The 24,586-nt window shown below is 38.5% G+C and overlaps 1 protein-coding gene across 9 annotated transcripts in view; it reads left to right on the top strand.

Moving 5' to 3' along the window:
• HELZ (helicase with zinc finger) overlaps positions 1 to 24,586 on the top strand; it is a 170,152-nt gene that overhangs the window by 84,119 nt on the left and 61,447 nt on the right. For all 9 annotated transcript variants that reach the window (XR_003683191.2, XM_028499836.2, XM_024130025.3 and 6 more), the window contains 6 exons: positions 2,855 to 3,038; positions 4,173 to 4,401; positions 10,801 to 11,005; positions 17,594 to 17,645; positions 18,428 to 18,618; positions 20,383 to 20,590. Coding sequence is in view for 8 of the 9 variants with exons in the window: in XM_028499836.2 (XP_028355637.1) it covers positions 2,855 to 3,038; positions 4,173 to 4,401; positions 10,801 to 11,005; positions 17,594 to 17,645; positions 18,428 to 18,618; positions 20,383 to 20,590 (1,069 nt within the window). In the remaining variant the exon portion in view is untranslated. The remainder of the gene's footprint in view (positions 1 to 2,854; positions 3,039 to 4,172; positions 4,402 to 10,800; positions 11,006 to 17,593; positions 17,646 to 18,427; positions 18,619 to 20,382; positions 20,591 to 24,586) is intronic.

The following is a 24,586-nucleotide window of genomic DNA, read 5'->3' as shown; positions in this document are numbered from 1 at the left end:
CTCAGCGGCCGTGGCTCACGGGCCCAGCCGCTCCGCGGCATGTGGGATCTTCCCGGACCGGGGCACGAACCCGTGTCCCCTGCATCGGCAGGCGGACTCTCAACCACTACACCACCAGGGAAGCCCAGTTTCTGACTTTTTAAGTTCAGAGAAAATGTGGGAAGTATGAGGGGTCAGATCAGGTAGCAGACAAAAACCTGTGATGTCTTTAGGGGCCAGCAGGCCAAAGAACCTGAGGTTTGGTTCTGGCTGTCACAAGGGAGTGGAGTTCTGGACTTCAGGAAACCCAGGGGAGGATGTGCGCATGGTTGGTTATTAGAAGAATGATTCTTGATCTGTGATCTCCATCTCCCTTTCTTCCCTTGAGTCCCATGCTTTAATATAAAATAAAATACTCATTTTATTTACAAAAAAAATGCCATTTATTAGGTAATAGTAATTCATCTTTCCATTAAAAAATTGGTCAGAGGCCTGTAGTTAGAAGTCAGTACAAGAAAACTGACAGTACCCACTTGATAAAATCCTAGCCAAAAGTAAAGAAACTTGACATTTTAATTAGTCTGTGCCAATTAATTTTAGGAGAAGGTAAACTTTTCTTTACCTGTTTGAAATATTGACACATAACTCTAGGGTTTCCTTTGTTACTTTTGCCCTCAGGTTGGAAACTGCTGGCTGGAAAATCAGTTAAGGAGAGAAAGGAGAATAAATATACTATTATACTGTCTTTTATAATTAACCATGTAATTACGTTTAGTAGTATGCTTTGTTTGTGTGCATTTGAATTACTGTCTGGTGTCACTTGCTTTCAGCCTGATGAATTTCTTTCAGTGTTTCTTTTAGGGGCAGGCCTGCTAGTAAAGAATTCTTTCAGTTTTTGTTTTTTCTGGGAATGTCTTTATTTTGCCTTCATTTTTGAAAAGTGGTTTTGCTGGATATTAGATTATTGAGTTATTTCTTTCAGCACACTGAAATATGCTTTCCTACTGCTTTATTGCCCTCATTGTTTCTGATGAGCAGTCATCTGTTAATCTTATTGGAGTTCTTTGTAAGGGATGAGTTGTTTTTTTGTTGCTGTTATCAAGATTTTGTTTTTGTCTGTGACTTCTACCATGTTGACTGTGGTACGAACTCCTGTACGAGCAAAGGAGACTGCTTGCTTCACCCACTGTCCCACTCAGATCTTCCCTATGTAGCAGGAGATGGGGGTGGGGGAATAGGTACCACCCAATTGCTGCTAACTGCTCATAGGCCTCCTGCTGCACATTTTTGGGGTAAAACAAGATCTCTGATGTTCATCCACTGCTGTCACCGCCCGGAGTAGCTCTTTCACCCCAGGGAGCTGGAGCAGGTGGGAACTGCCCCTCGGCTGCTGAAACAGTCCTGTAAGACAGGGCTGTGGGAGAATGGGGGCAGGCCCAGCCTTCCACTCCTCTTACCGACTTTCTGTAGATTTTGTTGAAACAATGCTTCTCAATTTCTTGGAAGCTCTTTGATCAATCTCCAGAGACTTTGAATGATTGTCTGTTGGTCTTGACCAGCTTCATAGATGTCTGTCTGGGAGAGAGGTTTCCCCAGGCTCCTCATACCATTGCAAGTCTGAGTATTTTGACTACAGTTTTATGCTGCCTATGATATAAGGGGTAACAGAGGGGCGAAGTGGAGAAATGGTTATGTGTTGCTTGTTCTTATGGGAGAGAGCCCCATGTTTTCAATCCAGTTGACTCATCAGAACCCTTGGGCCGTCTGGGTAGTTATTTCACTTGCTGACATTTGATTATAACAACAGGGTGACTCGAGTCTACTCCTCTGCCATTCACTGAACCTGTATGTGGCAGTGGGCACTGCATCCTGGCCATTAACCCTTGAGTTCTTAAAAGGAATAAAAGTATCAAACTTTTGTATACTTACTATTATAGATTTAAGTAGATATTACTAACAAATAGTAAATAAATAATGTATTTAAAAGACATTAAAAAATTTCTCCTTCCTCTCTCTACCCCTGGACTCTTGCCTGACCCTCTATTGAGCTTGCCTTATAATACGTATTTTAAATTAGGAATCTATTTTCTAAATATACAGTAATCTCTTCACAGGCAGGGAGCATGTTTTAGTGATCATTTTGTCCCCTACTGTGCCAAGCATCGACACTATTTGTTTGATGAATTCATTGAATTAAAGTAGATTAAACTACACTAAAAGTTCTACTCCAATTCACTAAGTGGGGTCCAGAAAACCCAGATGGTAAAATATGGGCTTACTTCACTGCAAGGTTAATGACAGGGCTTGAGCGGAGTTGTGCCATGAGAAGGCAGCGAACTCTGCAAGTCTGCCCTGAGGCCCAGATTTGCCCCAGTCCGAGCTGCGGTTTGCTGCCAGCTGTTGGCTGTTCTGTTTACTTATATCCACGGGGAGAGGAGGAAGGGTAGCCCTCGCACTGCTGAGACGTTGGCGGCGCTGACTCTAGGGCTCTGCTAATGGGTTTCATCGGCCTGAGCTACAGAGTGGACTGAGAAATACTGGGAACGTGGGGTTGCCGGTCCCACCCACCTCTCTCTAAACAGGAACCCGAACCTGTCCCCATTTGAGAAGGGGGGCCCGGTGAGGGGTGGGGCCAATGGCCAGTTACATCGTCTCCGATTTTCGTGTTTTCACTGGGTGCGCTATTGTAGAGATTTACCGCTTGAAATGTAAACAAAAATGTGTTCACATCAGCAAAGCATTATTCCTGGTTCGAGGTGGTTTTAAAACGACATTTGCTAAAATGGAATCCTTTGTACCTCGATTTCAGTTACCATATTCTTTTCTCCAAGCACTTGTATAACTTTGATATGTACACATGTACGTTTGTTTAAAGGTCTTTGAAGTGGTGGAACGTGTGGAAGAGCTAAGAAGGAAGTGGCCAGTAGCGTGGGGGAAGTTAGATGACGGCAGTATTGGTGTGGTGACCCCGTATGCCGACCAGGTGTTCAGGATACGCGCTGAACTTCGAAAAAAGAGATTATCGGATGTTAACGTCGAAAGGGTGCTAAATGTTCAAGGTAACTATTAATGGAAACGGATTAAGTTATTCAAATGGTTAGATCTTAAAATGTGTGCACATTTGAGTTTTAGTTTTCAAGATCGCTTTTCTGGACAAGCAATTATGTATTCATTTCATACCAAGTTCTTTAATGCCAAATTTGGCAATTCAAGGTCGAGCTCATTTACATGTTCGTTAAATTTCTATATCCAAATAAAAGAAGTATCAACAAATGGACTTCCTCCGTGACTGTAACTGCGAATATCTGTATGCTATAGTCGCAATCGCAGTAGCATACAACACCTATTGTTGTTATGATGTATCTGAGAACTAATTTGTTTATAAAGATTTTTAAAAACTGTACCTGTCAAGCAAATTTTTAAAGGCATAGCTTGTTCTTCATCTAGATTTTCCTAAGTGAATAGAGCAACTTTTAAATTTTCATGTAATTAGTTGCTGTGAAATTTGTGCATTTAAGTAAGTGAAGCAACACTATAATGTGAGTGCCAGAAAAGCCCAGTACAATCTGAGGTTTCATGGTAATATACAATAATAAGAGTAATACAATTTCTAGACCCTGGGGAAAAAAAATAGCTCCAGTATACCATGCATTCAGATCATGCAGAATTTGGGTGTGCATTTTAGAAAGAATATTAGGAAGCGTCCAAAGACAACCTAGCATAGTTAGTGGTCTAGAAACTGCCCTGTGGAGTCAGAAATGGTTGAAAGAACTAGGATTGTTTGGCCTGGAGAAGAGAGAACCAAGAATTGACGCCACAACTGTATTCTCATCTGTGGAGACTTGTCATAGAATGAGAGAAGAGATGTGTCAATGTAAGAAAGAACATGTACAAACTAGTCTCTCTCCGGGCTTCCTTGTGGAATCAGTTCTTTTGGGTGTATTTCCAGGTGTAGAGTTGCTGCATCATATGTTAGTTCTATGTTTAATTTTTTGAGGAACTGCCACGCTATTTTCTATAGTGTTTTACATACTATTTTATATTTCCACCTACAGTGAACAAGAGTTCCGGTTTCTCCACATTCTCAAAAACACCTCTTATTTAGCAATAACATTTAAAAAATGAAATGCTTTTATTATATCAGTGGTTCAGAATAACAGTCCTCTTTTATTTTTAATTTTTTTTTTTTACAGGAAAGCAATTCAGAGTTTTGTTTCTTAGCACAGTACGTACAAGACATACTTGTAAACATAAACAGACACCAATTAAAAAGAAAGAGCAACTGCTGGAAGATTCCACAGAGGACTTAGATTATGGTTTTTTATCTAACTATAAGCTTCTCAATACTGCCATCACAAGAGCACAGTCCCTGGTTGCCGTGGTGGGTGATCCCATCGCGCTGTGCTCTATTGGAAGATGCAGGTAATTATGTGTTAGTGTTTGAGACATTAAAGGGGGAAATGTAGAGTAATTTGCATCCCTGTGCACATATTTATATGACCTCTTGGCTAATTAAAATCAAGTTTAGTCTTAACTAATACCCAGTGGGAACACAAAAGTATATTGCTTTGAGCCTGTTCATTATGTATATAAAATTGTGTGTTCACTGAATCAGTCATCGTTCATAAGATGTTTCCTGAGTGCCTACTGTGTTCTAAGTACTCTTCTAGCCACTGAGGATACATCAGTGAACAAAACAGACAAAAATCTCTGCCTTTGTGGGGCTTAACATTTTATTGGTGAGGAGAGGAACACCGACAATAAGCAAGATAAAAACACTTTGTAGTATTTTAGGTGGTAAGTTCAATGGAAAAGAAATAGAACATCAAGGGGCATTAGAAGTGATGGGGTAGGGTGGGCGGTTTGTGATCTCACATGGTGTGTGTGGTCAGAGAAGGCCTCACTGAGAAGCTGACTCTGGAGTTTGAGGGTATGAGCTACGCAGGCTCCTGGGGTAAGAGTGCTCCGGGACAAGGGACTGACCAGTGCGAGGGTCCTGAAGGTGGTTTTGTGCGTGTGCGTTATCTCTGATGGAGACTGAATTGCATACCCGTACTCCCCTCTTTTTTCCTTCATTTTTGTTTTAGCTCGTTTTTGATGAGTTGCCTTCTCATTTCTCTCAGGGCTTCTCAGTGCAAATCTTTGCGTCTGGTTAATCCAGAGGATCTTAAAATTAGGGGGTTAAAAAGGGTTATTACTTGTCTTTGGAAAGAACTGTTAGTATTCCATAGATTGTAGTCATAAGGAATGTTAAAATATCAACATAAATAAAAAATTTCTCTTTGTACACTTATGATTTATACTAGTTAATAGGAATTTTAATTGTATGAAGCCAGTAGTATAAGACTTGGCCTACGCAGTGTTGAAAAACTGTTACCAAAAAAATTTACAAAGAAACAGTTGAACAGAAATTTAGAATATGCTTTACGAAAAAGAAAGAAATACACGAGGGATTACTTAAAATTTTTTAAGTATTCTAGTACCTGTCAGAGTGAGTTCAGAAAAGTAGAACGAGGTGCTGATGGTCTCATATACGCCTTGGGTAGTTATTTCTTCGTGATATGTTAAAGTAGACAAAGTTGTTAGGAAGTGGCCTGTTTGTTTAAACCAAGTTTTCTGTTGCAATATAGATATAGCAGCATTTTATTATCTGTTTTCCTGTCTCAGCAGGAAAAAAGTATTCTATGGCAAAGGAGACAATTTGGGACCTTTAAGAATAAGCTGCATACATTAGAGTTTAAGATTCCAAAAGAAGTTAGTATACTTTATAGGGGAAAGCCATTAACAAAGGAATCATGTAGAGTTTAATTTATGGTTACATTCTGAAGAATAACCTTTTATTTTTAAGGAAATAAAACTTGAATGGTCCATGATTTGTTTATATATAGCTAAACAGTTCTATTGTAAAATATCTTTAATTTCTTATTTAAAAAATAGATTTCCATTAACTTTTAGCCACTGATGACAAAAAGTTGGGGAAGGAACTCTATTAATTCCAAGGTACCAATGAATAAAACTAAGTCTATTAATTTGCCTTCCCTCCTGAGAAGTTCACTTTAGTTAATTTACTGTTCATTGCAAATATATTTGGTTAGAATATTGCTGTGGTAGTTTACCATTTTTGTTTATATTTATCATTTGATAAATGCGAGAACACATACAGTTTGATTAGAATTTTATTGGATTAAAACATGTAAAATAGGCTGACATGTATTAAAAGCAACTAGAAACTGTTGTGGGAATAAATAGGTATAACAGTAGTCTTGCGTGACATTACTTTTGGACATTCTTTATAAATAACCCCAAACATTTACCAACATGCATAGTTTTTAAAACCATTACCCCTTTCCATAGAGGTATAGTATACTGTGAATTACATGAGATCAGCATTTTTCACGCCTTCTCTGACAGAAATTGTTATTTTCTCAGAGCAAATAGGTGAATGATTTCTCCTGAGGCCATAATGCTATCAGAATGATCCAGGGCTAATTTTTAACTTGAAGCCAGGTCTACTGGCTGCTTATTTCTTACTACTCGAGTAAGCTGGAGTGTGTCAAGGCCCTCAGATTAATTTATAACCTAAGTAGAATATTTTCAGAGAGGTCAATACATTGTGTAGGGAGAGAAAAAATCATGTGACCCAGAGCTGAATGGGAATGCAGATAATCTATGTTATTTGGACAGTTTAATCAGCTCTAACCCAGGAGCTGATAGTTGAGGCTATGGATATTTATGCTTTACTCTTTCTAATTTCATTAGAAATTAAATTAATCTCATAATACAAGTAAACCTGGAGGACCTAATGTGATTCTTAGGTACCGTACTAATGAAGGTGTGAATTCTTTGTATCAATAGTTTGAGTTAATCAGGATGTCTCCCTCCCTTGCTCATTTGATATTTATAAAAAACTAATATGATATTCCCAAATATTGATCAAGTTTTCAAGGAATAATTACTGTGTTTACTATACCAGTTTAGAAGGCAACCAGTTACATAATCTTTTTTGTTGTAAAGGATTTTTAAACAGAATTTTTCTGTTAACCCTGAGTGAATGGAGGGAACTTTCCCTTCTCCCACTCGCCAAACAGACAAATATTAATGTAGTAGCTGCTGTTTATTGACAGCTTTCTCTGTGCCAGGTGCTAGGTCAGGTGCTTTGTACACTTTGCCGCGTTCAGTCATCCTAATAACCCGGTAATGTGGGTATTTTATTTGCGTTTTAAATGGGCAGCCTGATGTAGAGTTTAAATTACTGCCCAGGACCACATAGCTACTAAGTGTCTCACTCAAACATGTCAGATTGACCTCACTGGGTTACCCTGCCTTGCCGAGGAAGCGAGGCATGTGAGTGGATAAATCTACACTGAGTGAGGAGAGGTGATGGGGTGGGGGGAGATGGGGCGTGTTCATGCGTTTTTCCAAACCAGAGAGTTTGGAAGAGGTCTCCCTTTGAACCGAATTTCTTCATTGGCGAATTCCACCTGCTCAGTGAGATATAAGCCTATTTCACAGGTGTGTGTATGTGCACACACACCCTCTCTCTCGATGACCTGAGGACACCAAGTGATTTTGCAATGTTTTATCAGCGATCCTAGAGGCAAGGTTAGCATGAAAATGAAAGCAGACTTTGGGTTCTTGCAGTGATTGAAAGTAAGGTTTTGTCTTCTGAAAATAACACTTACATCACAGCGTAGGGGCACACTTGGGTTTTCTAACCAACATTACTAGAAAAAAAAATTAACATGTTAACATTTTAGGGAGGTGCTGAGAATTGGTGAAGCCTTTAAATAATCATAGTGAATTCTTCCGTCTGGGTGTTGTTGAAATTCTCAAGTGATCTTCCAGTTATGTGTTCCGAAATGCCTCATAATGCCATGGTGTAGTATTTCATTAAAGAACTGAGTTCAAGGACAGTGCGAAATGGTCTTTGAAAGAGCCTTCACGAAGAGAGAAAAAAGGAATATTTTTGACTTTAAGAATTTTTGAAGGAAAGAATACATTTCTCTGAAAGTTTAAAAGTGAGAAATAAAAGTCTTCGTAGTGATGAAGTATAACAATAATAATAACACTGTTGGTGCCCTGTTGTACACATGAGGAAACTGAGGTATGAAGAGAGGTTAAATAACTTGCTGCCCCACGTTACAGGGCTGCTGAATGACAGAGCCATGATTGAAGCCCAGGCAGCCTAGTTCTAGAATCCACGTGCTTGACCGTTTTGCTATTCCCTGGGGCTGTCAAAAGACAAGTGAGATTGAAGATGGAAATGCCAGGTTGCTTTTGGAATTAGTTGAACTTGATTAGCTTATAGCAAGTGTTTAGTGTTACTTCTGAAACAGTTCCTTTAACTCGAAGGCTGTTTCCGTGAGATCCCTGGGATCTTGTAGGTGAAAACTGCCACCAAGCTACCAGCTTCTTGTGACGTGTGAGGTTGTTTAAAGGTTCTGCTTAACTCGATGTTACTTCAGTACAGTTGAGGTCAGTAAGAGCCGTATAGGGACAGGGTATGGAGCTTAAAAAGGAGCTTGAAATAGAGCAAGTTCTAGCATTTGGGTTATGTAAGCTGAAATTGAAAATATGTTATAATAAGTTAAAATTAAAAACTGGGCTGTAGGGCTTCCCTGATGGCACAGTGGCTGAGAGTCCGCCTGACGATGCAGGGGACGCGGGTTCGTGCCCCGGTCCGGGAAGATCCCACGTGCCGCGGAGCGGCTAGGCCCGTGAGCCATGGCCGCCGAGCCTGCGCGTCCGGAGCCTGTGCTCCGCAACGGGAGAGGCCACAACAGTGAGAGGCGCGCGTACCGCAAAAACACGAACAAACAAACAAAAAAACTGGGCTGTAGTAAAGGCAGTCCATTCTCTCCTCATTTTGCTGTGTCTTGAAGTTCACACGAATATGAAATGCCACTCTATGAAATTGTTACTTTATCAGTTAGACCAAACAAACTTCCTTTTTAATACAGGATGTAGTAGAATTGTATTGATAAATATTAATACAGTTGACTATTTTGGGGTTCTTTATCAAAAGGGTAGGAAAGTTTTTGGATTTTAGATCCTGAGTGCTATGTTGAAGATAGTCTTTCCTTAGCTGTCAGACTATGAGAAAAAAAACTTGATTCCTATGGAAAGGTTCTTAAGAATGAAAATAAAGGGCAGCTTTCAGTGTGCATTTCTTAGCAACACACACTTCCTGTAGCTGAATGAGTATCTTGTTAGCCTTTATGTCTTATTGTTGGAAATACATATTTAATATTTTATAGCATTTTTACCTTTCCTATTGTTGACATGGAGGCCTGAAATTTTTTCTGGACCCATTTCTTAAACTCATCTTTAAAAAATTAGAAAAGATGCTAGAAAGCATATGTAAGAGAAACATAGTTTGAAATGCAAATCTGCAAAGTTTTATGAATATATTAATAGCTCCATTCCCATTCATATACTGACTTTTATAATATAAACCTTTTTATTTGTGCTTCTCGAAGCCATCTTGATTACCTGCTGTCCACCTGAACACAAGGATACCAACTTGGGAAGAAACCATATCACATATCTTTTTATAGCATATTAAAAAAAATTACCTGAACCTCATACTAAAGATAGGTATGCATATTTGTGATAGTCATTTAAAATCCTAACACTTTTTATGTGTTATCTTTTGTAATATATAATATTTTTACTATTTGGAGATCAGTTTTCAAAACTTCAGGAACAACAGTGTACAACTGGATTAATTTTGAATGTATTTTTCTCCTTTAGTATTTATTACTTTGATTAGGAGATAAATAATCATCACTAAAATTAGCATTCCAGGGCTTCCCTGGTGGTGCAGTGGTTAAGAGTCCGCCTGCCAATGCAGGGGACACGGGTTCGAGCCCTGGTCCGGGAAGATCCCACATGCTGCGGAGCAACTAAGCCCACGCGCCACAGCTGCTGAGCCTGCGCTCTAGAGCCCGTGAGCCACAACTGCTGAAGCCCCGGCGCCTAGAGCCCGTGCTCCGCAACAAGAGAAGCCACCGCAGTGAGAATACCGCGCACCGCAACGAAGAGTAGCCCCCGCTCGCCGCAACTAGAGAAAGCCCGCGAGCAGCAACAAAGACCCCGTGCAGCCAAAAATAAATAAATCAATAAATTTATTTTAAAAAAAGCATTCCAACTTCCTGTGTTTTTCATAATTTAATCCTTTTAACTTAGTCAATTAATGTTATGAGCTTTGCTGTGACAGGCGTCAGTTAATTAAAAGAAAAATATAGGAATAACTGGTTATTTCTTAAGTTCCTTATGAGAATTATTTACTTTGTGGTTCAGATTTATGTCTGAATTGGCTTTTCTTAGTCACCCAGCACCAGACTACTTTGGCCCCATAATTCAAATTTGTGTGTGTGTGTGTGTATGTCTGCATGTATATAATATATATATGTATACATAATAAATGTGTATATGATGAGTAGGCCTAGAAGTACAAATCTTTGATAAAATGAGTTATCAATTTTGAAATCCTTGCTTACTGTGTGGATAACAAAATCTGTCATTCCAACTTAGTGTGCATAGTTGAGCACTGACCATGTTACTTTCATTGATCAGCCAGAATTACTGGAGTGCAGAATTTGTATGTTCCACAGTACTAGACCTGACTGTAGTTTCAGAACCAAACTTCTGAAGCCTTGTGATCTGGTGGGAGGATTATACCTGAATCATAGATGAATACTGGGCCTAAGGATTTGGGGCTGGGGTGGGGGAATTCGAAATTATCTTTAGTTGCTTTTAGTCATTTCTGTGATCTCATCCACTGAAATTATAAACTGATCTTCTAAATCTTTTCTGTAGGAAATTTTGGGAGCGGTTTATTGCCCTGTGTCATGAAAATAATAGCCTACATGGAATCACTTTTGAACAGATCAAAGCTCAGCTAGAGGCTTTAGAACTAAAGAAGACATATGTGTTGAATCCACTGGCACCTGAATTTATCCCCCGGGCTCTAAGAGTGCAGCACACGGGAAATACCAACAGATTGCAGCAATCACCCCCCAAGGTAAAGCCTGTCAGTGAAATTGAAGAGGTTAAAGAGAGAACAGTGCAGAGACGTCATAGCTTTCTTAGGCTGCAGGTTACTTCACGTGTTGGAATTGAAGGTTACATTTGACGGCAAGCAGTTTCTGCAAGGAACTCGTCCAGTGTGGACGTTAAGTGAAAATACAGTGTGGTGTTCAGCCATGCTGCTTAATGGCATAATCATCCTCAAAAAGTTTTCAAGGGGACTTCCCTGCGGTCCATGGGTAAGACTTCACATTCCAGTGCAGGGGGTGCAGGTTTAATCCCTGGTCGGGGAGCTAAGATCCCACATGCCTCGCAGCCAAAAAAACCAAAACATAATAAACCAGAAGCAGTATTGTAACAAATTCAATAAAGACTTTAAAAATGGTCCGCATCAAAAAAATCTTAAAAAAAAAAAAAAAAAGAAAGTTTTCAGGTACCTGATTAGGTCTGGTGCCCTTTGTATAATATAACCTCCCGGTGCTCTCTACGGATAAGACTTATTTTTAGCAAGATGTGAATAAAACAAAGCAGTTTAAAAGACTGCCACACATATTAAAAGCATGCTCTTATAGAATATTATATAGCATGCTCTTATGGCATATTTTTTTACAAGGAATAATATAATAATAGCAATATTTGTATAAAGAAAATAGTTGTAACGTCTTGTTGATGACCAGTTCAAGTGGTATTTGACCCGGTGAGAAAACTTGGCTGGCTGCGTGAAGGTTACTTTAATCGACTCTGACCAGTGTTTGTTGTATCAGAAGTAGTCCAGTCGTCGGGATGGGATGGGGGGGAATCAAGGCCCCCATGTCTGCTTTTGAACTATAGTTATTTTGGGCAGAAACAGCTGGTTTATTTGCTAGATTGCCTGAAGAAAAAAATGCTTGCACTTACCATCTCGAAAAGAAAGTTATGCGAGTGGCATGTTTAGTATTTGTTCTGGTTTTGGGGTGTATTTATAGTCATCAGCATGGTATTAAACTTATTGACATGAATTAAGAGAGTGTGCCACTTTGGGGCTTCATTTCAAAAATGTAAAGCTTAATGTGTAAGAAATAATTATTGGTTTAATATCTTGAAGATCTTTTAGCTGAGTGAACATTACACTGAGACGAGAACTGCTTTCTGTTTCAATGTACTGTTGTCTGAGTTTAATAAAAATGGACCTGGTATACAGTAATGCTTTAGTGACTTGGAATTAAGCAGATTAAGCATTTTGCATAACTGAATCCTCTAGATTTCTAAGGTTTAAACTATTGATAAATTAATAATCAACTTATTTATCAAATGGTTAAGTTTCTTCTATGTGACAGCTGTGACGGTAGGCAGTAGAGAAGCAAATTAGCCCCAGTCTTCTTGTGGCAGATGTTGGAGGGTAACAGTCAGAGGAAGTACCACTCCACCACGGTGGAGGTTGAGGGTAATTTCACCGAGTGGATGGAGTGAGTGGGAGACTGGGGAGACTGTCAGAAACTAGAACAGAAGCTCCCTTAGGGCAGAGATTTTTGCCTGTATTATTTGCTGCTCTAGCCTCTGTGCCTAGAACAACATCCGGCTTATCACATGTGCTTAGAAGTATTTTTAAGATTAATGAGTGAAGCTTAACAAAGAGCTCATACGAAAAGCAAGAGGTGTGAGAGAGCAGGCTCTCCAGGGAACAGCAAGTAGCTTAAAGTAGGTGAAGAGTGGGAACCCAGTTAGAAACTTTTAAATTTTATTGTTTTTTATTTAAATGTTTCAGAGACATTATACCTTTCGCACATTCTTAAATACAATAAACTTTTTACTTAACTGATCAATGTTAACATCAATTAATGTACCATAGATGCAGCTAGATTCAAGCCATGATATCAAATGTGTACTGACCCTAAGCAAGATCCTGTGATTTTCTTTTTGTTTTTATTTTAAAGGTAAAGAAAATATATGTTGAATCCACTTGCTTTCCCAACACTATAAACTCCCCGAAGACACAAATCCTATTCTGTATACTTCTTACGGCGCCTAGTGCCTGGCCCCCGCCCTGCACATAGTGGGTGCTCAGTAAGTACCTGCTAAGTGAATAATGGCTGTGATGCCTGCAGGAGAGTGCAGTGGGGCTTCCTTCTTTCAGTAGGAAGGCTGTGTAATTAAGGACCATAGCAGCCGTCTCCCCAATTTTTTCTTTTTAACTTTTTGGGAAATTTTCTCCACTGATCCAGTAGATATCATCTGTTATTTCACTGTCACTGACACAGAGGTTCACTCAATTGTTTATATACCTGGTTATTTAAAGTTCTTTGTATCATATATAATAATAATAATTTTAGGTAACTTGAGTTATAGTGAGCCAAAGGTTACTTTTGTTATCAGCTCTCCCTTCACGCCCCAGTACTGTATTTTACTTCTATTAAATTGTTTTGAGGATTGAATTTGTACTGGAGTCTTTTTTTTATCCAACTTTCTATTGTAGAAGATTTCAAATGTATACTTAAATAGATGAGTATAATGAATTCCCTATCATCCAGCTTCATTAACTATCAGTTTATCCTTGATCTTGTTTCAGCTGTCAGCCCACCACTCCGCCACCACACATACGCACTGGAGAATTTTGAAACAGATTCCAGATGTTTTCTTTCACATGCTAGAGTCTTTTGATGAAGGGGAATTTACTTCATTGCAAGAAAAGCATGCTGTTTCTGAAAACGGGATACTAAGCCATATGATTTCTCCCCGAGTTTCCTTAATGTTTAACTTTTAATGCAATTCTGTGCATAAGAAATATTAAAAACTAGTAAGGTTAATGTTAGCCTAAGACTTAAAATCCCAGTAAGATTTAATGTAGATAAAATCATCAGAAAGCTGGATGATGGTTAAACATGCTCCAGGACCTGCTACCTTAGGACTGTGTCTGGCAGCAAAGCCTACCCCTAGCTCTTTACCAATCGAATGGCTTTATTCTCCTCACTAAGATGTAGGCTCTCTGGTAAGGGTTAGTGGAGGTACAGATATTAGGGGATCCAGGAGCAGGTCGTCCTAGCTAAGCCTCATTGCCCCACTCTCCAGGCGTCATTTATTTGTAGGAAAGCATCTGTTTCACGGGCACCTACGGAATCAACACGTAGCAAAACAATTTGCTTGTCTTCAGTCTGCTTACTCCTGGGCACGTGCTGGGAACAGTGTTCAGAAACTTTGTGAAGATGGGACAGATTCATTTGTACATACTATAAAAACTATTCAGAGGGCAGATAATATACAGAAACGGGTCCTCTGAGAAGACCATAGCACCGTTCTCCAGACTTTAGTTTGTGAGTTGTTCCTCACTGTCTGTCTCTAGCTGCCTATGTTGTGTCTCGGTGTCCAGACATCAGAAGACGTGTCAGACTTACGTGGCTCAGTAGCCTCAGTGCCCAGGCAGGGGTGGACATATCATGGGCCCTCATAAACATTTGTTGAATGAATAAATGGAAAATGATGAAAGAGTGAGTGAATGAAGAAAGAAATACTTGAATGAATAAACGGTTGAGTAAAAAAAAATGGTCCTCAAAAAACAGATGATGTGAACTACGTTTGTTTATAAGCTTTCTACCAAAGGTATACATACTGTCTGAGATTTATTAGCAGAAGTTTGGAATTATCGTTATGGAATGACTTTTCTACATAGTTAGCTCTAGCTTACTGCTGCATTGTTATTTTGTTACGTGCTACCAAACACTGTATATTTTGTATAGACCAAGCACACTTACTGCTCTACAGTTGCATGGGAAGTCTAAATATGCTAGAGGAGTTTTCCCATACTGAACTGTACAGGGTGCTGAATTATGCTTGCAGATATGCCACTGTTTTTTTGTGAGAGGCCCCAAGTTGCTCTTTTATCCCCCATTCGTTCAACAATATTCATTGAGCCAGGTGATGTTCTACGCTCAGGGAATTAATAATGACCTAAACCGATTAAGTCCTAGGTATTTAGGTCCTTTTATACTTTATATGCATCAGCTCCGTCAACAGAGTCATCGTAACAGCACTGTGATGCAGATGTTCCCTCTCCGGGTTTCTTTTTCACTTAGTTTATCACACAGCACCCAGAGTGCTGAGGTATGTTGTCTGGCACACTTCCAGCTTTACAGTGCAGGATCAATCCAGGCTATGGTTATTCTTTGTATTGGTTTCCTACTGCTGTTGTAACAGATTAGCACGAACCTAGTGACGTGAAACGACACCCATTTATGATCTCATATTTCTTTGAGTCAGATGTCCAGGTTTTCGTTGGTTTCTTGGCTCCAGGTCTCACAAGGCCAGGATCAAGGTGTTGGTCGAACGGGCTCTTATCTGGAGGCTCTGGGAAGGATCTGCTTCTAAGGTCATGCAGGTTGTTGGCAGAATCCAGTCCTTGTGGTTGTAAGGACTGAGGTCCCTGTTCCCTTGCTGGCTGTCAGCTGGGAGCCATTCGTAGCTTCTGGAGGCTTCTTTCCAGTTCTCGCATGTGGCCCTACCTCTCAGAGCTGTCAGCGGTGCACTGAAGCCTCCTCTCTCTTGGCATCTCTGACTTCCCCTTCTACCACTTGTGTCTCTTCCTTCCTTTTCTTCCACATCTCTTTGACTCAGCTGGAGAGGTGTCTATGCTTTTAGGGCTCATGTGATTAGATTGGATCGCCCCAGATAATCCAGGATAATCCTCCTATTTTAAGTCCTTAGTTATATCTGCAGAGCCCCTTTTGCCACATGACACGATGACTCATGGGTTCCAGGGAGTGGGGTGTGTATGTCTTTGGGGGGCTGTTGTGCCTTCCACACTGACCCGGTGACAGCATTTTCTCCACCTGACACACAGCCACCCCTGGCTGACGGGTCCTCAGAGGCTAAGAAATCTAAATGGTTTGTCAGCCTCTTGGAACGGTCTTGTCTCTGCTGTGTCACTGCTCTCCTTTCTTCTGTCAGCGTATCTGCCTCTGGCCGCTCTTGCGGTCACTTCTCATTGCTTACGCTTCTCATCTTCCACCTGTTGCCGCCATCCCTGCTGTCCGCCATTTTCTCCTTTCCTCTGCCTGCTTTTCTTTTCACTTCTCTATTCCTCAGAAGCTTGGTTTTTTTTTTGTTTTTTGTTTTTTTTTTAATAGCTAACGACAATCACTGTGAACGTTCTCTTCTGGTTAATGGACCAACTCTGATTCTTTCTTGACTATTTTTTTTTCTGACTTTTTAAGAGTTAGAGCTTAGCTGCCCGTGCCTACCCATCGCTAACCAGCTGACCATAAGCCTTTGCTGTTTAGTGCTAACCTGAATATTTAAAGTTGCTGACGGATAGGGAGATGAGTGAAGCATCACGGTACCTTTGCTTTGGTCAAGAACAAATTCTTCTTGCTATAGACGTTATCCCCCCACTTAAGCTTTCAGATGTAATGTACAAATAAAAAATTTACATGGTCGAAGGGTAGGTTGTATAATGTGCTACTTGTGTTGTGTAATGGCTTTGTGTGTTACATTTAGCCAGTGAAAAGAGAAAACAATTTTTTTAAAGTCTAGAAACTCAGAACCATATGTTTCTTCACGTATTTCTGCCCCCAAGTCATCATTTTTAACGGTAGACTAGCATGCCGTTGTATGAATCTGCCATTGCTTATTTTAATAAATTCTCTACTGATGGACATTTAGGTTCCTGGAAGTGCAATTATTGGGTTAAAGCATATGTACATTTCTGATGCTTTTGGCATCCACATTGATGTCTAGAAAATTTGTACATTCTCTTAAGCAGATTGTGACACTGTGCATTTTCCTGTTCCTTCAGAAAATTTTACAGTTTAAGATGCCATGAATCATACTTAAAATATCATAAACCCCAAAGGATATTTACATTCATGTTATTATTTTAAAGGTTCTCATCCTCAAGAGTTGAAGATTGATAATTTTCCCTTGAAAACGGCTTTTACCCTTCATCATTTAATTCATAGAAAATTTATAGAGAAGCTGCAAAGGAATAGAATTTAGGTTTCAGTCATGTTGATGCATATATCTTTTTATAAAAAATTAATTTAAAAAGAAAAAAGAATTTTAGATATCCTTAATTTGAAGTTGAGGAAACTTGAGGCCTAGCACCATGACTTAATGTTTTTATTTTATTTTATTTTATTTATCTTTGGCTGTGTTGGGTCTTCGTTGCTGCGCACAGGCTTTCTCTAGTTGGGGCAAGAGGGGCCTACTCTTCATTGTGGTGCGCGGGCTTCTCACTGCGGTGGCTTCTCTTGTTGCGGAGCACAGGCTCTAGGCGCGCGGGCTTCAGTAGTTGCGGTGCGTGGGCTCAGTACTTGTGGCGCATGGGCTTAGTTGCTCTGCGGCATGTGGGATCTTCCCAGACCAGGGATCGAACCCATGTCCCCTGCATTGGCAGGCGGATTCTAAGCCACTGCACCACCAGGGGAGTCCCTGACTTAATGTTTAATAAGAAGGTTGGCTCAAAGGCATCTAACGGTTATTAATTACAGGCTCACAGTCTTTAAATTTTAATTGTTGCTATATACACTTACTTTGCATGGGATGAGGAAAATGGTTATTGTTCTTCAATATTAGGTGTGTTTAAATTATTATACATTTGTGTTTTTCTGTAAAGGGGAAAAGCCTCCATCATATCCAGAATGATCATTTCCAGAATGATGGAATTGGTAAGTGGAAAAATTAGCCCTATGAAAACTTGCTTTTATGATGTTAGACATTTATTCCAAATTTCATCATTTAGAAAGAGGAGGATGGAGAGGGACACACACACACACACACACACACTCTCTCTCACACTCTCTGACACTTTGGAGGTCATGTAACTCTTTTATTCAACACATCTGTTCTTGTGAGTGCTTTGATATGTCATTTCTGAAAAGGGGTGATTTTGTAGGTACCAAGGTACATACATAGAAGTTTTGAGGATGAACATTTAAGCCTCCTGTGCAACATAAGTTTTTGGAACATATTTATGTCCTACAAATGTTGGTTATACAAATTTTCAAGATCAGGTTTATTTAAGTGATTTAAAATGTTGCAGAATTAGGCTTTTAAAACAATAATTGCTTAACTGTTTTGTATGTGGCTGTGCTACAGTTGCAACTCAAAACGTTGTTCTGAAGACTTGTTTACGTTTTCTAGTCTCAGAAAAATGTTTACTGTATGGTTTTCTCTCTTGAAGGATACATCTCCTGCTCCTTGCAAGACATTTAGAATTATGCTAGTTTTTAAAGGGAATACTTTGTATATCTCAAGCTAATTTTAGGGAATATGGTAAAATGATTGTATTTTTAAGATGCTCTACTCTTTCACACTGATAACTCTTTGAATATAAGATACCTTATGGCAAAGCTGGGGAATGTGTTTTGCTGTTGGATGATTTTAATTATTTTTGTCTACGTGAATATGTACAGCTATTGAGTGCATCCTTTCTCTGTTTGTTTTTCAGTTCAGCCCAATCCTTCTGTACTTATTGGCAATCCTATTAGAGCATATACTCCTCCACCTCCTCTTGGACCTCACCCAAATTTGGGGAAATCTCCAAGCCCTGTTCAAAGAATAGATCCTCACACTGGGACAAGTATTCTTTACGTACCTGCTGTCTATGGAGGGAATGTAGTTATGTCCGTGCCTTTACCTGTAAGTAGATGTTTAAGATACTCTCTATTGAATAAGATAAAATAGGCTTCACTAAATTAGTGACTATCCCAAATAGTGTTCTACTAATCTGTCTCTCTCTTTTCTTTTTTTTTTTTTTTTTTTTTGGTTTTCAATGTCTGTAAGCTTCTTTCATTCAAAGCAGCTCTTACGACCAAAGAAATGTGAATTGTTGCTTAAAATTTGTTACTATATTGTCAGTGGCTATGAAGAAATCTGTAAATTGGGTGTTTTGATTGAGAAGCCTTTGTATTGTCTTAAATATTTTTACTGGGGAAAATGGGGCTAAAAGTTAACAGAGCTAGTAAATTGGACTCTTGTTTTGTAAAGTGATGTTTTATTTTATCTTTTGCTTTTTCATTCTTATATAATTCACTGACCCTAAGAAATACAGTTCTTTGGAGGAGGGAAAAAGGTTTGGATTAGCCTAGCTCCCTTAGATCTCAATTTATCTGAGAAATTCCACGCCTTGTGAAATCCTGCTGGCACTTAAAAACATTATTAAATCATTTCTAAGACTATAGATTTTTAGAGGGCTTCCATCTTATGTTAAAACTCATTTTTCTTTAAGATTTTTGAGTATTTTGGTAATTAAAAAAATTTGCTGTTTACTAATATTTCCAAATTCAGGAATTTTAGCCTAGAAAATGTTTCTTTCCTTTAAGATAAGTACTGTAGTTTCAGGTAGGGGTGATCATTGTCAAGGATCTTTGGCACCCCTCCCTACACCCCCAAAATGCAAAAACGCCGAGCTGCCAACATTTTTCAGCCATGTTGGTCATGATGGTTCACAATCCCGGCAGCCAATGAGAATAACTGTCGATAAGAAACATGTCATTTATGTCGACTCCCCATAGACTTTCCATTTTAGCTGAGTTATTTCTTCCCAGACAGCCTGGCAACATTATACATCATCTGCTTTAAATAGTAAGTCCCTTGGGATTTATGTTTCATTTTACTAGGTCAGAGAGACTTTTAAAGATTTCTAAGAGTCTGAATTTAACAGTTGTATTATAATAAAATAGTAGGGGTGGTGGCTCAGATGTCATTGTGTTTATTCTTTTTATATTAATATGCAGAGATTATATATTTTGACACACCTAAAGAAATTTTCTGTTTCTGTGGTTTAATTAATCAAAAGCATTAATTAAATTAATGACCTGTTGGAATTTTGCCTACAGTAAATGAATTTGGTTCATTAAATTAAATCGTTAAGTGATTTGGTTATTCATATAAAATAGTAATACATATTTTTTGAGTTGAGACTCCTTAGACTGAATTTTTTCGTAAATTTTTTCCCTGCTCTCTTATTCAAGTTTATTAAACTGTATATCTGTGCAGTTATGACTTTAAAAGACAGTTTTCATGGTAATCAGTGACATATATGCATTCGTATTGAGGGAAAATGATTCAAGACTATAAAATGATTTGATGCCTCGAGGAATAATTACCGATTTTAAGTCCTTGATTTCTTCCTAACCTAGTGTGTAAGGGAAATGGTCAGTTTTCCCGCACACACTGAAGAGTCAAGGAGTTTTTTTTCGTTTGTTTTTTTTTTTTTTTGCCAGTTGAGATATAGCAGTCATTCTACCAATTGTTACTATTAGCATTCATTTTGTAGTTATTCATTTTGATAAAATTAACATCTCTGTGTGTGTGTGTGCTCTTTCCTAATTAATAGCACTATAGCAGTTTGCCTTTCAAAATGTACTGAAAGCAATTATTTTATTTCTTGTAATAACCTAGGTACCATGGACAGGATACCAGGGTAGGTTTGCAGTTGATCCTCGAATCATTACACACCAGGCAGCAATGGCCTACAATATGAACCTCTTACAGACGCATGGGCGGGGCTCTCCTATACCTTATGGCCTTGGGCATCACCCACCTGTCAGCATAGGGCAGACGCAAAACCAGCATCCGGAGAAAGATCAACATGAGCAGAGTCGAAACGGTGAGTTGCTTTGCTGATCTCCTGTTCCTCAACTGATGATGTGCCAAGTTGTATCAACATATAAGGTTCCTTTAACAGTGTGATTGTTAACTCGTTCGTAGATTAGAAACCTTTTTGAGGAGGAATCTGATGTAAAAACTATGGAGCCTCTCTCCAGAAGATGCAGATATGTGCACAGATACAAAATTTACATGTAACCTACCCCTTATGATTGATGGTATCAGTTTCCTGGAAAAATGTTAATATTTAGATTTTTAAAAAACGGTAGTCATTTACAACAAAGTGAATCAGTTGTACATATACATATGTATAACTGATTCACTTTGTTGTAAAGCAGAAACTAACACACCATTGTAAAGCAATTATACTCCAATAAAGATGTTAAAAAAAAAAAAAAAAAAGCACCCAAATTTCCAACAATCGGGGGTTAAGCCCATCCAAACTTTGCAAAACTCCACTGCTATTAAAAAAAAACAAAAAAGAAAACCCAAGATCCACATCTGTAGGCATGAAATACGTTTCTGCTGTGTCAACAAGTGACCAAAGCTAATAACAAAACAGGATTGTAGTACAACTGCAGGGAGTAAGACTACAGTCATGCACGGAGAAAGACGTCTAGAAGGACATAGCCCAGAATGTTAACAGCAGGCATCTCTAAAATAGGGAGTTACGAGTAGTTGTTTCTTTTGCATGCTTGTATTTTCTAGGCTGTCTACGATGAATAAGTATTTACGAGATGTAAAATAAAAGTCTTCAGAAAGAAAAAAAAATGGTAGTCATTTAAAATTGAGACAGAAAACCATCTCCTGTTAAACATTTTTGTTGACCCAAAATATTTTTGTAGCATACTGAACAATGCTACCGTGGCAGTAGTTTATTTAAAGTAGTTATTTCTTATGCAGATCGTAGTCTCTTGCCTACTAGAATTATAAATAAGGAAAAATTACCCTGTGTAATTTTTAAAGTCAGGTTTATTGAGGTATAATTTATATAGACTAAAATTCACCCTTTTAGAATGTAGTTTGATGTGTTTTGACAAATATACAGAGCTGTTCACCACCACCAGTATCAAGATTCAGGGTGTTTACATTTCAAAAAACTCTCTCATGTCCCTTTGCAGTCACTTTCCTCCTCCAGCCCCAGCCCTGGGCAGCCTCTGATCTGACTTCTGTGCCTATACTTTGGTCTTTTCTCTAGTTTGTCATGTAAATGGAATCATAGTGTCTGGCTTCATTCCCTTAGCTTAATGCTTCTGAGATTAATTTGTGCTGTCTGTGTCAGTTGTTTGTTCCTTTTTGCTGTTGATTAGTATTCCCTTCTATGGGTGAAGCACAGTGTTTTTTTCTCTCTCCATCAGTTGTTTTCATGTATCCTTAATTATTTCTAATTTTTGTCTCTTATGAGTAAAGCTGCTGTGAACGTATGTATTGAACATATTTTCATTTCTCTTGGGTAAATACCCAGGATTGAGCTTGTTGAGCACATTTGTTAACTTTATAAGAAACTGCCATACTGTTTTCCAAAGTGGCCCAAACCATTTTTCATCTCTAGTATGTGTGAGATTTCCAGCTGCTCCACATTCTCGTTAGTACTTGGTATTGTCAGTCTTTTAAATTTTACCCTTGCTTATGGCTATCTGATAGTGTCTGATTGTTGTATTAATTTGCATGTTCCTAATGACTAATGATGTTGAGTATCTTTTCATTGGGCTTATTTGCCACCTGTATATCTTTGATGAAGTGTCTATTTGTGTCTTTTGTCCACTTTTTTATTGGTTTGTCTTATGAAGTTATAAGAGTTCTTTATACATTCTGGGTACAAATCTTTAATTAGATATATGTTTTGAAAATATTTTCTCCCAGGATATGGCTTGCCTTTTGATTTTCTTAACAGTATCTTTCAAAGAATAAAAGTTTCCCTTTTTGATGCAGTCCAGTTTATCCAATTTTTTCTTCTTTGGGTCATGTTTTTGGTGTTACGTCAAATTTTTTTTGCCTAATCCAAGATCACAAAGATCTTCCGTGTTTTTTGCTAGACGTTTCATAGTTTTAGCTCTTATATTAGGTCTCCTTTGAGTTAATTTTTATATGTGGTGTGAGGTAAGAATTGAAGGGTTTTTTTGTTCTCATTTTGTTTTGTTTTCGTATATATGTATGCTCAGTTGTTCTAACACCGTTTGTTGAAAATACTCTCCTTCCTCCATTAAGATGACTTGGTGCCTTTGTTGAAAATCAGTTTACTGCCTATGTGAAGTCTCTGTCGTCTTCAGTTGATGCATATGTTTGTTCATGCCAAATATACTGTCTTGATTACTGTAGCTTCATAAAAGTCTTCAAATCAGGTAGTATGAGTCCTCCAACTTTGTTCTTCTTTTTCAAAATTGTGTATTCCACGTCCTTTGCATTTCCACATACATTTTAGAATCAGCTTGTGAGTTTCTACAAAAAAAAGCCTGCTGGCATTTTGATTGGGATTGTGTGGAATCTGTAGGTCAATTTGGGGGAGAGCTGACATCTTAATATTTAGTCTTCTGTTATATGAACGTGGTGTCTCTCCCTTCTTTAAGGTCTTTACTTTCAGCCTTTAAAAAAAACCAAGTTTTCAGAATACAACTCTTGGACTTATTTTGTTAAGGCGAAAGCTTAGATTTAATAGAGGTGTCTTAGTGTTAGAATTTTCCTCCTCAGTCGTGCATCCCACAAAATTCCAGTGTTCTATTTTTATTTCCTTCAGTTCAGTACACTTCCTAGTTTCTCTTAAAATTAGATCCATGGATTATTTAGAAAGGTGAGTTTGGGTGAGTTATTGGGGATTTTCTAAGAATTTTTCTGTTAACTGATTCCTAGTTTTAATTCCGTTGTGGTAAGGGAACATATTTTGCATGACTTGACTCCTTTTGAATTTATTGAGATTTGTTTTATGGCTCACGATACGGTCTATCTTTATAAATGTTCCATGTACATTTGAGAAGAACGGAGTGCTCTAGTGCTATAGGTCAAGTTGGTTGATAGGATTGTTCAAGTCTACTTTATCTTTGCTTATTATTTTCTGTCTACATTGAAAAAAAAAGAATATTGAGAGAGGAATATTGAATTCTCCAAATATAATTGGTATTTATCTAGTTTTCCTTTAAGTTTTAAAATTTAATTAATTTATTTTTTATACAGAAGGTTCTTATTAGTCATCAGTTTTATACACATCAGTGTATACATGTCAATCCCAATCGCCCAATTCATCATACCACCATCCCCCACCGCCACTTTCCCCCCTTGGTGTCCATACGTTTGTTCTCTACATCTGTGTCCCTATTTCTGCCCTGCAAACCGGTTCATCTGTACCATTTTTCTAGGTTCCACATGTATGCGTTGATAAACGATATTTGTTTTTCTCTTTCTGACTTATTTCACTCTTTATGACAGTCTCTAGATCCATCCACGTCGCTACCAATGACCCAATTTCATTCCTTTTTATGGCTGAGTAATATTCCATTGCATACATGTACTACCATCTTCTTCATCCATTCATCTGTCGATGGGCGTTTAGGTTGCTTCCATGACCTGGCTATTGTTCAGAGTGCTGCAGTGAACATTGGGGTGCATGTGTCTTTTTGAATTATGGTTTTCTCTGGGTATATGCCAGTAGTGGGGTTGCTGGGTCATATGGTAATTCTATTTTTAGTTTTTTAAGGAACCTTCCTACTGTTCTCCATAGTGGCTGTATCAATTTGCATTCCCACTAACAGTGCAAGAGGGTCCCTTTTCTCCACACCCTCTCCAGCATTTGTGGTTTGTAGATTTTCTGATGAGGCCCATTCTAACCAGTGTGAGGTGATACCTCATTGTAGTTTTGATTTGCATTTCTCTAATAGTGATGTTGAGCAGCTTTTCATGTGCTTCTTGGCCATCTGTGTGTCTTCTTTGGAGAAATGTCTATTTAGGTCTTCTGCCCATTTTTGGATTGGGTTGTTTTTTTAATATTGAGCTGCATGAGCAGTTT

This window comes from Physeter macrocephalus, chromosome 14, assembly GCF_002837175.3.
Source record: "Physeter macrocephalus isolate SW-GA chromosome 14, ASM283717v5, whole genome shotgun sequence".
Lineage (NCBI taxonomy): Eukaryota > Metazoa > Chordata > Mammalia > Artiodactyla > Physeteridae > Physeter > Physeter macrocephalus.
Note: the sequence above shows the minus strand (reverse complement) of the source record. Positions and strands in the feature narration are given on the sequence as shown.